General features: G+C 39.5%; 1 protein-coding gene across 2 annotated transcripts in view; it reads left to right on the forward strand.

Annotated features, from left to right (window-relative positions):
• EIF2AK3 (eukaryotic translation initiation factor 2 alpha kinase 3) overlaps positions 1 to 13,480 on the forward strand; it is a 110,848-nt gene that overhangs the window by 76,337 nt on the left and 21,031 nt on the right. For both annotated transcript variants that reach the window (XM_008154123.3, XM_028129107.2), the window contains exon 13: positions 11,458 to 12,235. In XM_008154123.3, coding sequence (XP_008152345.2) covers positions 11,458 to 12,235 — 778 coding nt within the window. The remainder of the gene's footprint in view (positions 1 to 11,457; positions 12,236 to 13,480) is intronic.

Below are 13,480 nucleotides of genomic sequence, written 5' to 3' on the forward strand. Positions count from 1 at the left end.
TGCTCTACTTGGGTATTTTTTCCTACCTTGTCTTCTAGCTCACTGATGCGGTCCTCTGCTTCTTCTAGTCTACTCTTGATGCTTTCTATTGAGTTCTTTACAGCAGTGATGTCATTTTTCTTTCCTCTTGATTCTTCTTCATTTCCTATTGGTTCTTACACATATTGTCGAATTTGTCTTCCATTCTTTTCAGCCACCTCATGACCATTTCTCTGAAATCTTTCTCTGACAGGTTGCTTGCCTCCATTTCGTTCAGTTCCTTTCCTGGTGATGCCTGCTTTTCTTTCATATGTGGGCTCTTTCTTTGTCTCCCCATGGTCTCTCTTCTCTGGGTGTCTGGTTATGTAGTTCTCTCTCTCTTGCGTTGATTTAAAGGCATAAAATACAACACAACCAGGTACAATTCACAAGGCACTGAACAGAAATGTATTCATGATATCAATAACCCCAAATAAAGGTGAGCACCAGAGAAAGGCAAATTAGAAGATAGGAGAGAAAAAAGAAGAGAAAAAAAAAATGAAGGTGTGCAAAAATGAAATTTGGAAAAGGAAAAACAGTGTAAGAGAGAAAGAAAGCGAATAAGAAAGAAGAGGGGAACAAACTATATATGGGGAGAAAACTCCAATAGAACAGCCACTAATCCCAACAAATGCCAGCAACAAGTACCTGGAGATGAATACAAACTTCAAACAACAACTAATAATCAAGCGAGGCGAGGGAAAACAGAAGCAAAAACAAACAAAAACAAAACAAACAAATAAAACAGAATAAGCAAAACAGTCTCACAAACAAGCAAAAAAAATCGATATAATCAACAATCAAGCAAACAACAACAAAAGGACAGAGAGTAAAAAAAGTAAACACAAATAAAGGAATACAAGAAATTAAGACACACTGCCTGCTTAAAAATCAGAACTGGCTTACAACACTGAGGATCAGTGGAATGCAGGGAACTGCAATACTGTCCTGACTAGGAAACAGGCGTGCCAAACAGAAAAATAGAGGAAGTGAATGACCTTCACTACTGTACATTTTTTATTTTATTTTTTTCACCTTTTACTTAAGAAACTAATTTTTTTCCTCACTTGATTTTACCTTTTTAATTATTACATTTTTGTTTTCAATCAGTATTATTACTACTACTATTTTACCTTTTTTTTTTTTTCAAAAAAAGTGTCATTTTATTTTGTCTTTATTTTACTTTGGGATTAGTGTTCTACATTCTATTTTCATCTTTCTCTTACCATCATTTTACTCTATCTCAACTTTACCTTTATGCCTTCACTCTCTTACTAACGTTTCCCCTTTTGTTGTCCTGTTTCTCTTACCCTTTTCCTGCTTTAGATTTTCCCTATTCCTTCTTTTTAGCCCTTGTTAAAATTTCACCCTATTTATATATCTAATTTACAATCCCCTGCTCCAAGTCCATACACACTTCTCTCTTCTGTCTTCAGTATCCAATTCTTTGTATTTCTATGGTGTTAGTAAATACTTCTCAACCTTTGTTTCTGATTTTATTTATTTGTGCCCTGTTTGTTTCTTGATGAATCTGGTCATTGGTTAATCAATTTTGTTTATCCTTTCAAAGAACCAACTCTTGGTCTCCTTGAGTTTTTTGAATTTTTTTGTAGTCTCTATGTTATTTATTTCTTCTCTAAGCTTTTTTTTTTTAAGTTTTTATTATTTTTTAAATAAATCTTTATTTTTCAGATTATTACTATTGTTACTCTTTTTTCCCCCTATACCTCCCCTCCACCCGGTTCCCACCCCATCCTCTGCTCTTACCCTCCTCCCCTCCATTGTCCTCATCCATAGGTGTACGGTTTTTGTCCAGTCTCTTCCTGCACTCCCCACCCCCACCCTTTTCCCTCCAAGAATTGTCAGTCCACTCCCTTTCTATGCCCCTGATTCTATTATATTCACCAGTTTATTCTGTTTGTCAGATTTTTTATTCACTTGCTTTTTAGATTTATTTGTTGATAGATATGTATTTGTTGTCACTTTGTTTATAATTTTTATCTTTACCTTTTTCTTCTTATTCCTCTTCTTAAAGAATACCTTTAGCATTTTATATAATACTGGTTTGGCGGTGATGAACTACTTTAGGTTTTTCTTATCTGTGAAGCTCTTTATCTGACCTTCAGTTCTGAATGATAGCTTTGCTGGGTAGAGTAATCTTGGTTGTAGGTTCTTGCTATTCATCACTTTGAATATTTCTTGCCACTCGCGTCTGGCCTTCATAGTTTCTGTTGAGAAATCAGCTGACAATCGTATGGGTACTCCCTTGTAGGTAACTAACTGTTTTTCTCTTGCTGCTTTTAATATTCTATCTTTGTCTTTTGCTCTTGGCATTTTAATTATGATGTGTCTTGGTGTGGTCCTCTTTGGATTCCTTTGGTTTGGGGTTCTGTGTGCTTCCTGGACTTGTAAGTCTATTTCTTACACCAGGTGGGGGGAATTTTCTGTCATTATTTCTTCAAATAGGTTTTCAGTATCTTGCTCTCTTCTTCTTCTGGCACCCCCATAATTCTGATGTTGGTACGCTTGAAGTTGTTCCAGAGGCTCCTTGCACTATCTTCATATTTTTGGATTCTTTTTTCTTTTCCAGTTGGGTGTTTTTTACTTCTTCATATTTCAAATCTTTGACTGGATTCTTGCGATCCTCTAGTCTACTGTTGGATCTCTGTATATTATTCTTTATTTCAGTCAGTGTATGCTTAATTTCTAGTTGGTCCTTTTTCATATCCTCGAGGGTCTTGCTAAATTTATCGGCCTTTTCTAGAAAATTCTTGAAAAACCTTATAACCTTGGTTTTGAACTCTATATCCAGTCATTTGCTTTCCTCCATTTCTTTCATTTGTGATCTGTTTCTTTGTCTCCACATTTTGGCTGATTCCCTGAGTTGATAGAGTGGCTTTGTGTTCTAGGTGTCCTATAGGGCCCAGTGGCTCAGCCTCCCCAGTTACCTGAGATGGACACTCTTGGTGCACCCCTTTGTGGGCTGTGTGCACAGTCTTGTTGTAGTTAAGCCTTGATTGTTGTTGGTATCACTGGGAGGAATTGACCTCCAGGCCAATTGGCTGTGAGGATCAGCTGTGTCTACGTTGGGAGAACTTCTGTGCTGGAGACACTCTTATGAGACAAGACTTGCAAAAACCTCTTTGCTCAGCTTGGATGGGGCGGAGTCTCAGGGCGGAGCAGACAGCAATGATTTCCCGTCAGCCCTGCCCTAAGAGGCCCCCCGGGTCTCAGTGTCCCGCGGTAATCTCTGCAAGCACCTCTGAGAGAAAGCCGCCTTCAATTTTTGCCCACTGCCAGACAGTTCAGTTTCTCCCCATATGAGTCTGGGTCCCCAGAGTCTCTCCCGGAACTGGAGTTCAGAGCCATCCAGAGCTTTTGTCTCCCTCCTGTTTGAAAAAGCCAGCCACATACTTAGTTGCCAGCCCTCTCTGTGCATGCGCGCACCTCATTACCTCTGCCTTCTGCAGCTCCTCTGAATCTCAGTGTGCTTTTCTCTTTCCTTCTAGTTGTAGAATTTCCACTCGGCCAGCCTTCCTGTGGTTCTGGATGATGTCCATTTTTTCTTTTAGTTGTAATTTTGAAATTGTTTTGCGAGGCAGCAGTTTAGGTGTTTACTTATGCCCCCATCTTGGTTTCTCCTCCACATATGACTCTCTAAGCTTTATTATTTCCTTCCTTCTACTTACTCTGGGTTTTTCTCATTTTTCTCTTTATAATTCTTTAAGTTGTAGAGTTAAATAGTTTATTGCTGATTTTTCTTATTTTTCGAGATATGCCTGTAGTTCTATGAATTTCCCTCTCAGGACTGATTTTGCTCTGTTCCAGACATTTTGGGTTGTTTTGTGTTCATTTTCATTTGTTTCCAGAAAGTTTTTGATTTCTTTCTTTATCTCATTGGTAATTCATTCATTTTTTAATAACATGCTATTTAGCCTTCATGTGTTTGAATGTTTTGGGTGTTTTTACTGCAGTTGTTTTCTAATTTCATTCCACTGTTATCTGAGAAGATGCTGATGTGATTTCAATGTTCTTTAACTTGTAGAGACTTGTTTTGTGTCCTAACATGTGGTCTATCTTTGTGAATGATCCATGTGCACTTGAGAAGGTATATTCTGCTGTGTTGGGGTGAAATGTTCTATAAATGTCAATTAAATCCATCTGATCTAGTGTGTCCTTTAGAGTCTCTGTTACCTTATTAAGTTTGTGTCTGGAAGATCTATCCAGTGATGTCAGAGGAGTGTTAAAGTTCCCTTCTATGACTGTATTGTTGTTGATGTCTTTGTTAAAGTCCTCTAGAAGTTTTTTTTATATATATTTAGGTGCTCCTATATTGGTTGCTTATTTGTTTACCAGGGTTATAACCTCTTTTTGGATGATCCCTTTAGTATTATGTAGTAACCTTTGTTGTCTCCTGTGATGGCCTTCATTTTAAAGTCTATTTTTCAGATATAAGTATTGCTACTCCAGCTTTTTTTTCTTTTCCATTTGGATGGAAATTCTTTTTCCATCCCTTCACTCTCATCCTTTGTGTGTCTTTTGAGGTGTGTCTCTTGTAGACAGCATATAGTTGGGTCATGTTTTTGTATCCATTCAGGTACCCTACACCTTTTGATTGGAGCATTTAATCCATTTATATTTAGGGTTATTATTGATAGGTACTTATTTATTTTCCATTTTAATTCTGTATGGCTAGGTTTCTCTCTCTCTTTCTTCTTCTCATTACAGCAGTCCTTTTAGCATTACTTGTAATGCTGGCTTGGTGGTGATGTATTCCTTTATCTTTTTTTGTCTGGGAAGCTTTTTATTTGACCGTCTATTTTGAGTGATATCCTTGCTGGATATAGTAATCATGGTTTCAGATCCTTGCTTTTCATTACCTTGAGTACTTCATGCCATTCCCTTCTGGCCTGTAGAATTTCTGATTAGAAATCAGGTGTTAGCCTTATGGGAACTCCCCTGTAGGTAACAGTTTTTTTTTCCCTTGCTGCCTTTAAGATTCTCTCTTTGTCTTTTATTTTTGGCATTTTAATTATGATATGTCTAATTGTGGGCCTGTTTGCAGTCTTGCTTGGGGTTCTCTGTGCCTCCTGAACTTGTGTGACTTTTTCCTTTACCAAGTTAGGATAGGTTTCTGCCATTATTTCTTCAAACACATTCTCTATTTCTTTCTGCCTCTTCTGGCACCCCTGCTATTGTAATATTGTAATGTTTCATATTGTCCCACAGCTTCCTGAAGCTGTCCTCCTGTTTTTGTTTTTGTTTTTTAAATATAATTTATTGATTTTTTACAGAGAGGAAGAGAGAGGGATCGAGAGTTAGAAACATCGATGAGAGAGAAACATCGATCAGCTGCCTCTTGCACACCCCCTACTGGGGATGTGCCCGAAACCAAGGTACATGCCCTTGACCGGAATCGAACCTGGGACCCTTGAGTCCGCAGGCCAACGCTCTATCCACTGAGCCAAACCGGTTTTGGCTGTCCTTCTGTTTTTTAATTGTTTTTTTTTTTCTTTTTGGTTCTCTGATTGATTGATATATTCAACTCTGTCTTCTAATTCATTGATTCGATTCTCAGCTTACCCTAATCTGCTGCGTATTCCTTCCAATGTGTTCTTCATTTGTGTTATGTCATTCTTTATCTCTGACTATTCTTTTTCCATAGTTACTATATCTTTTTTCATGCTGTTGAGCATCTTTACCATCATTACTCTGAACTCTGTTTCAGGTAAATTTCTTATCTCTGCTTCATTTATCTCTTCTTCTGGAGAATTCTCTAGTTCTTTCATTTGGGGGTTGTTTCTTGGTCTCCTCATTTTGGCTGTCTGTTTCAGATTGTGACTAAGTATTAGGTAGATCCTCTACACCTCTCAATTTCTAGTGCCCGAGAGTGTTAAAGGCTCTTTCTGAGTAATTAGATCAGGCAAAGATGCAATGCCTCCAGAGACCACCTCTGCCTACATATTGTTAGGATTCTGATTCGAATTGCCCCCCAGGCAATCCTCCCTAGGTGTGGGGAGAGTTTATTTCAACAGGGTAGGGCAGCTGCTTCTGCCTGGAGACTAATTGTTATTTTTAATCTCTTAAGTGGACTCAGGTCAAGGGTTTTTCAATAGGGTGCATCAACTGTCTTCTCCCCAGGCAAGGCAAATGTCTATGTGGGAAAGATGTCCTCTGCTGTGTGAGGGAATGCCTCAGCCCAGGAAACTTAGGGTGTCTGCCTTCTGAGCTGTAACCCCAAGTCCCCAGTACTGGGTTCTGCTCTGACAGCTCCAGTCAACTTCACCCTCCCTCTGTCAGAGCCCAAGGTGGGTGGCTCCACAGGGAATTTTGTGCATTGGCCCTCTAAGAGGGTGCCTGAATTTTTAGCTGTCACTCCCTGGCAGACAGCACCCTGCTGCTTTTCACAGCCAGATGTTATGTGGGTACCCTTCTCAGTTTTGGTGCTGTCTGCTGGGGGGCCCAGTTTGGGGATTAGATCCCAGAGTTCTCAGAGGCAAACCCCCACAGCTGAGATATCTCTCCGGGACTTCAGTTGCTGTCTGTGGGTGTCCAGCCAGCCCTTTCGCGCCTCTGCCCCTCCTACCAGTCTCTATGCGGTCTCCACATTTGGTACTCAGGTATCAGGTTCTCTCCTGTGAGTTTTCTGTTGATTATTCAGGAAGTTTTTCTGTATTTTAATTGTAATTCCAGTTTGTTCCTGGGTGCATGTCCGTGCAGCATCCACTTACTCTGCCGCCATTTTTAATACTCTCCTTTAGTTTGTTAATGTGGTGTATTAACATTGATTGATTTGCATTCCATCATTTTGCCCCTGGAATGAACCCCACTTGATTGTGAAGTATGATTCTTTTAATGTATTATATTTGATTTGCTAGTGTTTTGTTTAGGATTTTTGCATGTATATTAATCAGAGATATTGGTCTGTAATTTGTGTGTGTGGTATCCTTGCCAGATTTTGCAGTCAGGGTAATATTAGCTTCATAAAATGAAGTAGGAATTATTGCTTCTTTTCCAAATTTTTGGAAGAGTATGAGGAGCATTTGTATTAAATCTTCTTTGAATGTTTGGTGGAATTCACTAGTGAAGCCATCTGGTCCTAGACTTTTATTTTCGGACAGTTTTTGATGGCTGTTTTAATTAAGTCTGTTTAGATTTTCCAGTTCTTCATGATTCGTCTAGGAAGTTTATATACTAGTAGTCCCAAGAACTTGTTCATTTATTCTAGGTTATTGAATTTGATGACGTACAGCCTTTCATGGTATGCTTGTATAGTCTTTTGTATTTCTGTAGTGTCTGTTGTAACTTCTCTTTTATTTATAATTTTGTTTATTTGAGACTTTTCTCTTTTATCAGTGATTTTTGCATCTTTAGCTAGAGGTTTGTAAATTTTATTAATTCTTTTAAAGAACCAGTTCTTTGTTGCATTATTTTTTCTATTTGTCTTCTGTTTTCTGTTTAATTTAATTCTCTAATTTTTATTTCCTTCCTTCTACTGGCTTTCAGCTTCATTTGTTATTTTTCTATTTCTTTAAGGTGAAATGTTAGGTTGTTTATTTGAGATTTTTCTTGTTTCTTGTGGTAGGCCTGTAATGCTATAAACTTTTCTTTTATTACTGCTTTTGCTCCATCCCCCAAATTTTGGTATTTCCTATTGTCATTCTCATTTGACTCTGTGTACCTTTTGAACTCTCCTTTTATTTCTTCTGTTACCCAGTAGTTGTTTGGTATCATGTTGTTTAATGTCCACATGTTGGTGGTTTTTTCAGCTTGCTTTTGGCAGTTGATTTCCAGTTTCAAGTTGTTGTTGTCAGAGAATATGCTTGGTATCATTTCAATCTTCTTAAATTTGTTGAAACTAGTTTTGTGCCCCTACATAATATGGTTTATCCTTGAGAATGTTCCCTGTGCACTAGAAAAGAATGTGTAATCTGGTGTTCTTGGATGAAAAGCTCTGTAAATATTGATTATGTTCATTTGGTTTAATGTGTTATTTAAAGCTGTTTTGATTTTCTGTTTGGATGATCTAGCCATTGTTCTCAATGGGGTATTTAGTTCCCCTATTATAATTGTACTAGAGGCCCAATGCATGAAGATTCATGCAAGAATGGGCCTTCCTTCCCCTGGCTGCCAGCACCGACTTCACTCCAGCTGGAGCCTCCTTTCTGCCTTCACTCTGGCCTGGAGCCACCTTTCCACCTTTCCACGCTGCCCAGAGGCCCGGAGCTACCGGGGCGGTGCGGAATGCCTGCGTTGTTGCCATGGTGACGACACAAGCATTTTTTGCCCGGCCACTTAACACCTGCATATGCAAATTAACCCACCATCTTTGTTGGGTTAATTTGCATACTCACTCCTGATTTGCTGGTGGGCGTCGCGAAGGTACGGTCAATTTACATCTTTCTCTTTTATTAGTGTAGATTTTTGTCAATTTCTCCCTTTAGTTCTTTTAGTAGTTGCTTTGTATATTTTGGTGCCTCCAGGTTGAATGCATATTAATAAACATTATGTCTTACTGATGTATTGTCTCCTTCGTCTTTATAAAATGTCCATCTTTGTCTCTTGTTACCTTTTTTTTCTTGAAATCTATTTTGTCTGATATAATTATGGCTACACCTGTTTTCTTCTGGATGCTATTTGCTTGGAATATAATCTTGCACCCCTTCTCTTTGAATCTATATTTGTCTTTGCAGTTGAAATGTGTCTCCTAAAAACAGCAAGCATATATAGTTGGGTGTTTTTAAAAAAACAAAAACAAATCATCCCACTACTCTGTGCCTTTTCATTGGTGAGTTCAGTCCATTTACATTTAGGGTGATTATGGATGTATGAGGCTATCCTATCTCCATTTTATCTTTTATTTTCTGGTAGGTCTGTGTCGCCATTATTTTTTTTATCCTTGTGTTCCTGTAAGTTATTCTATGATTTTTTCCTCTGTTTCCTCTCTTTTTACATTATGTGTCTCAGTTCTGGATTTTTTAAAATATATTTTTTATTGATTTCGGAGAGGAAGGGAGAGGGAGAGATAGAAACATCAATGATGAGAATCATTGATCAGCTGCTTCCTGCACGCCCCCTACTAGGGATGAAGTCCACAACCGGAGCATGTCCCCTGGATCGGAATCAAACCTGGAACCCTTCAGCCTGTAGGCTGATGCTCTATCCACTAAGCCAAACCAGCTAGAGCTAAGTTCTAGATTTTTACTAAGTTCTTAAGCTTCAAAATTTCTGATTGGTTCTTTTTTTATAGTTTCACTCTCTTTGGTGAGGGAATCGTTTTATCTGTTGATTTTATTTCTGTGCTCTTTGAATTACTCCTCTGAGTTTTCTTGTATCTCGTTGAGTTTTTTCAGAACCGCAATCTTGAATTCTCTGTCATTTAAATCATAGTCTTCCAAGTCTTTAAGTTTATTTTCTGGAGATTTTTCATTTTCTTTCTGAACTTCTTTGTTACCTTGGTTATTTGTTGTGATTGATAGATTATTTTTCTGCCTGGGAATTTATGGAAATGAAATCTTTTTTTTTTTTTTTTTTTAAGTATTTTACTCTTCACTGTTTAGCAGGTTGATAAGTAGATGTCTTTCTTTTGTTTTCCAGAAGGTGGTGCTGAAGCACAAGTTTTAATTTTTTCTTACCTGTCTTTAGGGTTATCTATGGGGTAATGTGGCCTTGGTTGTGCCCATATTCTTGAGGAGGTGGGCGATGCCCTTATGAAGTGGTTGCCCTGGTCTCCAGGCACCACCCCGGTGGTGGGATGTGATGGGTCTCCATGGGTCTCTTGGCCTTATTTCCATTGCCTTCTCCCTGTAGCCAGAAGTTGCAGGTGGAGGTGATCTGTCTTGAGTTGACAAGGCTACTACCAGGGCCTACAGGATGTGTGGGGGAACATCTGGAGGGGGAAAACAGGTTCAGATGTCTATGAATTTTTTCTTTTTGATGGTTTTAGCTGCAATGAGTATAAGACCACTTAGGCTGGAAAGTTTTTCCTGACTTTTGGTGATCTGCCGAGAGGATTTTACTGCTGGCAGGCCAGAGGAGGGCGAGTGGGCAGGTTCCTGAATCTGGAATCCTCTGTCTGATGATGATGGGTTTGGAGTGCTGCCACCTGTTGCACTGTTTCTCTTCCCCGGCCCTGAGCTCATCCTCATGTGTGCAGGCCTAGCCTCCATTGCTGTCTCTGCCTTTTCAGTGTGCCCTGTGGGAGCCCCTCCCACTATCACCCTTCACTGGTAGTGTGTCAGCTGGGGCCCTGCAGTGCCTGATTGGGTCTGCAACTCTTATCTTTATCCTTCCCCATCCTGTCTCTCTGTTCACCTGATATGCTCACCATGGCCAGATGTCTCAATGCTCAGATGTCTCAATTCATGGATCTCTCAGGTGTGTTTATGTGTTGAGTAGAGAAACGGTCATTTGTTGATTACAGCAGTCCATTCTGTTGTAACTTCATAGGACTCTATGAATTGTAATTCACTAGGGGATTTACAGTAGCTTTTCTCAATGAGGTATTATATTCTCTTGTCTACATATTTTATTTTATTTTTTATATGTTTTTATTGGTTTCTGAGAGGAAGGGAGAGAGAGAGAGAGAGAGAGAGAGAGGAACATCACTGATAAGAGAAAAACATTTATCAGATGCCTCCTGCATGCCCCCTGCTGGGGAGCTTGCTCGCAACCCAGACGTATGCCCTGACTGGAATCGAACTGTGACTTCCTGGTTCATGGGTTGATGCTCAGCTACTGAGCCACACCACCTAGGCTGTCTACATATTTAACATTTTTTATTTCATTTCTTAGTACTTAACAATTTGTGACTCCTCTTTAAAGTAGTTTTTGTTTGCAGTTAAAAATACATAAACTTGTGCAATGTGAAGATAATTCTTATGTAAAATATGCTGTGGAAGAGGGAAGGGCCTTTTAAAAACTACTAAATGAGAACGAAGAGGAAGCAAATTGCAAATAGACTGTTTACCAATCAGGTGGAGTAAAATTCCTGCCTTAAAGTAGGACACAACCCTTGTTACAGTGACACGTGTTATAGCCAGACCATGGAAGGATCCCATGACGTGGCCTCTTGTCTCCAGGCCTGTGAGCTTTGGCCCTGAAGGGACCAGGGCTTCAGAGGCACGGCCACTGAGGGTTCCTGTCCTTGTTTTTCCTTCACTGCTTTGTGTTGTACATAAAGGCCGTGGCTGCCCCTGTGTGACAATCCCAGATAATGGTTCCAAATTTAAATTAATGTCTTAAATTAAGCTTTTTATAAGGAATGGATGTGATGTGATGTTCTTTGTCTCATAGCAGGTTTTTATTTTAATTTGTACGTGGCTTGTGTTTTGGTAACTGGCTTTATTGTAGTTGAAGCTTTTAAAACAAAGGGTATATTTCACATAATTCAATCAACACTTGTTTACTCTCATCCTTTTGTATTTCTCCCACTTTTAGCACAGACTGGCCACTCAGCTCTCCCAGTCCAGTAGATGCACCATCAGTTAAAATACGCAGAATGGATCCTTTCTCTACAAAGGAACATATTGAAATCATAGCTCCTTCGCCACAAAGAAGCAGGTCTTTTTCAGTAGGGATTTCCTGTGGCCAGACAAGTTCATCTGAGAGCAACTTCTCTCCACTGGAATTTTCAGGACTAGGCCTTGGAGACACCAGTGCGTCAGTGGGTGCAGTGCACAACCTCCAGGACAGCTGCCTCACTGACTGTGATGTGGAAGATGGCACCATGGAAGGCAGTGAAGAGGGGCACTCCTTTGAACTTTGTTCCTCTGAAGCTTCTTCTTATGTAAAGTCCAGGGAGAGAACCTCCTCTTCCATAGTGTTTGAAGATTCAGGCTGTGATAATGCATCCAGTAAAGAAGAGCCCAAAGCTAACCAACTGCACATTGGCAACCATTATGCTAATAAACTAACTGCTGCCAAGCATTCCAGTAGCCAATCTTCGGAACCTAGTTTGTCTAGTTCTCTTCTAAGACCAACCACTTTAAGTCTAGATCTCACTAAAAACACTGCAGAAAAGCTGCAGCCCAGTTCCCCGAAGGTGTATCTTTACATTCAGATGCAGCTGTGCAGAAAAGAGAACCTAAAGGACTGGATGAACAGCCGGTGCAGCATGGAGGAGAGAGGGTGGGGCACGTGCCTGCACATCTTCCTGCAGATCGCAGAGGCTGTGGAGTTCCTGCACAGTAAGGGGCTCATGCACAGGGACCTCAAGGTTGGTACTATGGAACCTCACCCATGGGTTTCAAGCTGATGTTTTATGCAGTACTTGCAGTATTTGTCACTTTTTAATGGAAGTACCCTAAGAGTGGAGGAGAGTGAAGGCATCGGGAGCAGAGATCTGGGAATGTAAAAATAAGAAATCTCATGATTTAAAAAACTCAGGCAGGCCCTATGGTTGAGCATCGACCTATGAACCAGGAGGTCATGGTTCGATTCCTGGTCAGAGCACATATCCAGGTTGCAAGCTTGATATCTTATCTCTTGCAAGCTTGATCTCTTATCTCTCTCTCCCTCTCCCTTACTCCCTGAAATCAATAAAAATATATTTAAAAAATAAAAAAGATCTCAGGCAAATCATGAATTCTCTTTTATAATATGTTTATGTTCGTTTTACAGTAAAAAGCATTCCCAATCTGAAGAAAAAATACCTTACGTAAAATTCAATACCATTTTCTATGGCTTTGAGTAACCTTGGCACAGGTTCCCGTAGGGTCCTGAAGTAGCACCCTGAAAGGGCTCAAGGGGAAGGAGAGACACAGGTCCCTTCATTAGCCAGGTGAATTAGGGCCAGTTGCCATTCTTTTTGCCCCTGTTCCTGAGCTGTTCAGATTTTGGGGAAGGAGGTGAGAAGCTGGATGATAAAAGGTAGCAAATGGTTAGCCACATGATGTTTGCAGCTCTAACACCTTTGATTCTATTTCAGTAATGAATATTGTAGCCATGCAATATGCTGCATTACCTAAGATTCCTACTAGAACATGTAGTGTGTCTTCAGTGTGTGCTTCTGAAATACCTCTATGGGACGTTTAGTAACTAATTTCTGACATATTCCATATGCTCATAGTGATCATCATAGTAAACATAGATGTGTAGTGAATACATGAATATTTTTCTGATGGAAGTTGCTTAAATTCTTAAGAGATTTGGACTCATTTTAGGTATTTTCAGTTTCGTTTTATGTAACCACAAACTTGTTTCAGGCACCAAAGTAGCTATTTGTATGAGTAATTTTCTTTTTAAAGTCAGCAGTGGGTTTTTAAATCTCTGAATATATTTTTAAGAGCTTGGAATAATAGGAACTCAAATTAGAAATAATTCCTATTTTCCAAAGTAATTGTTATTGAATTATACCTAATCACCACACTCTGGATGTGGCCAGAACTAATTGCCAGGAATCATTCTGCATGAGTGAGAAGTTCAGAGATGGTTGGTTTTGGTCGGAAGGGAGAAGACAACT

The sequence above is a fragment of the Eptesicus fuscus genome, chromosome 9 (genome assembly GCF_027574615.1).
Source record: "Eptesicus fuscus isolate TK198812 chromosome 9, DD_ASM_mEF_20220401, whole genome shotgun sequence".
Lineage (NCBI taxonomy): Eukaryota > Metazoa > Chordata > Mammalia > Chiroptera > Vespertilionidae > Eptesicus > Eptesicus fuscus.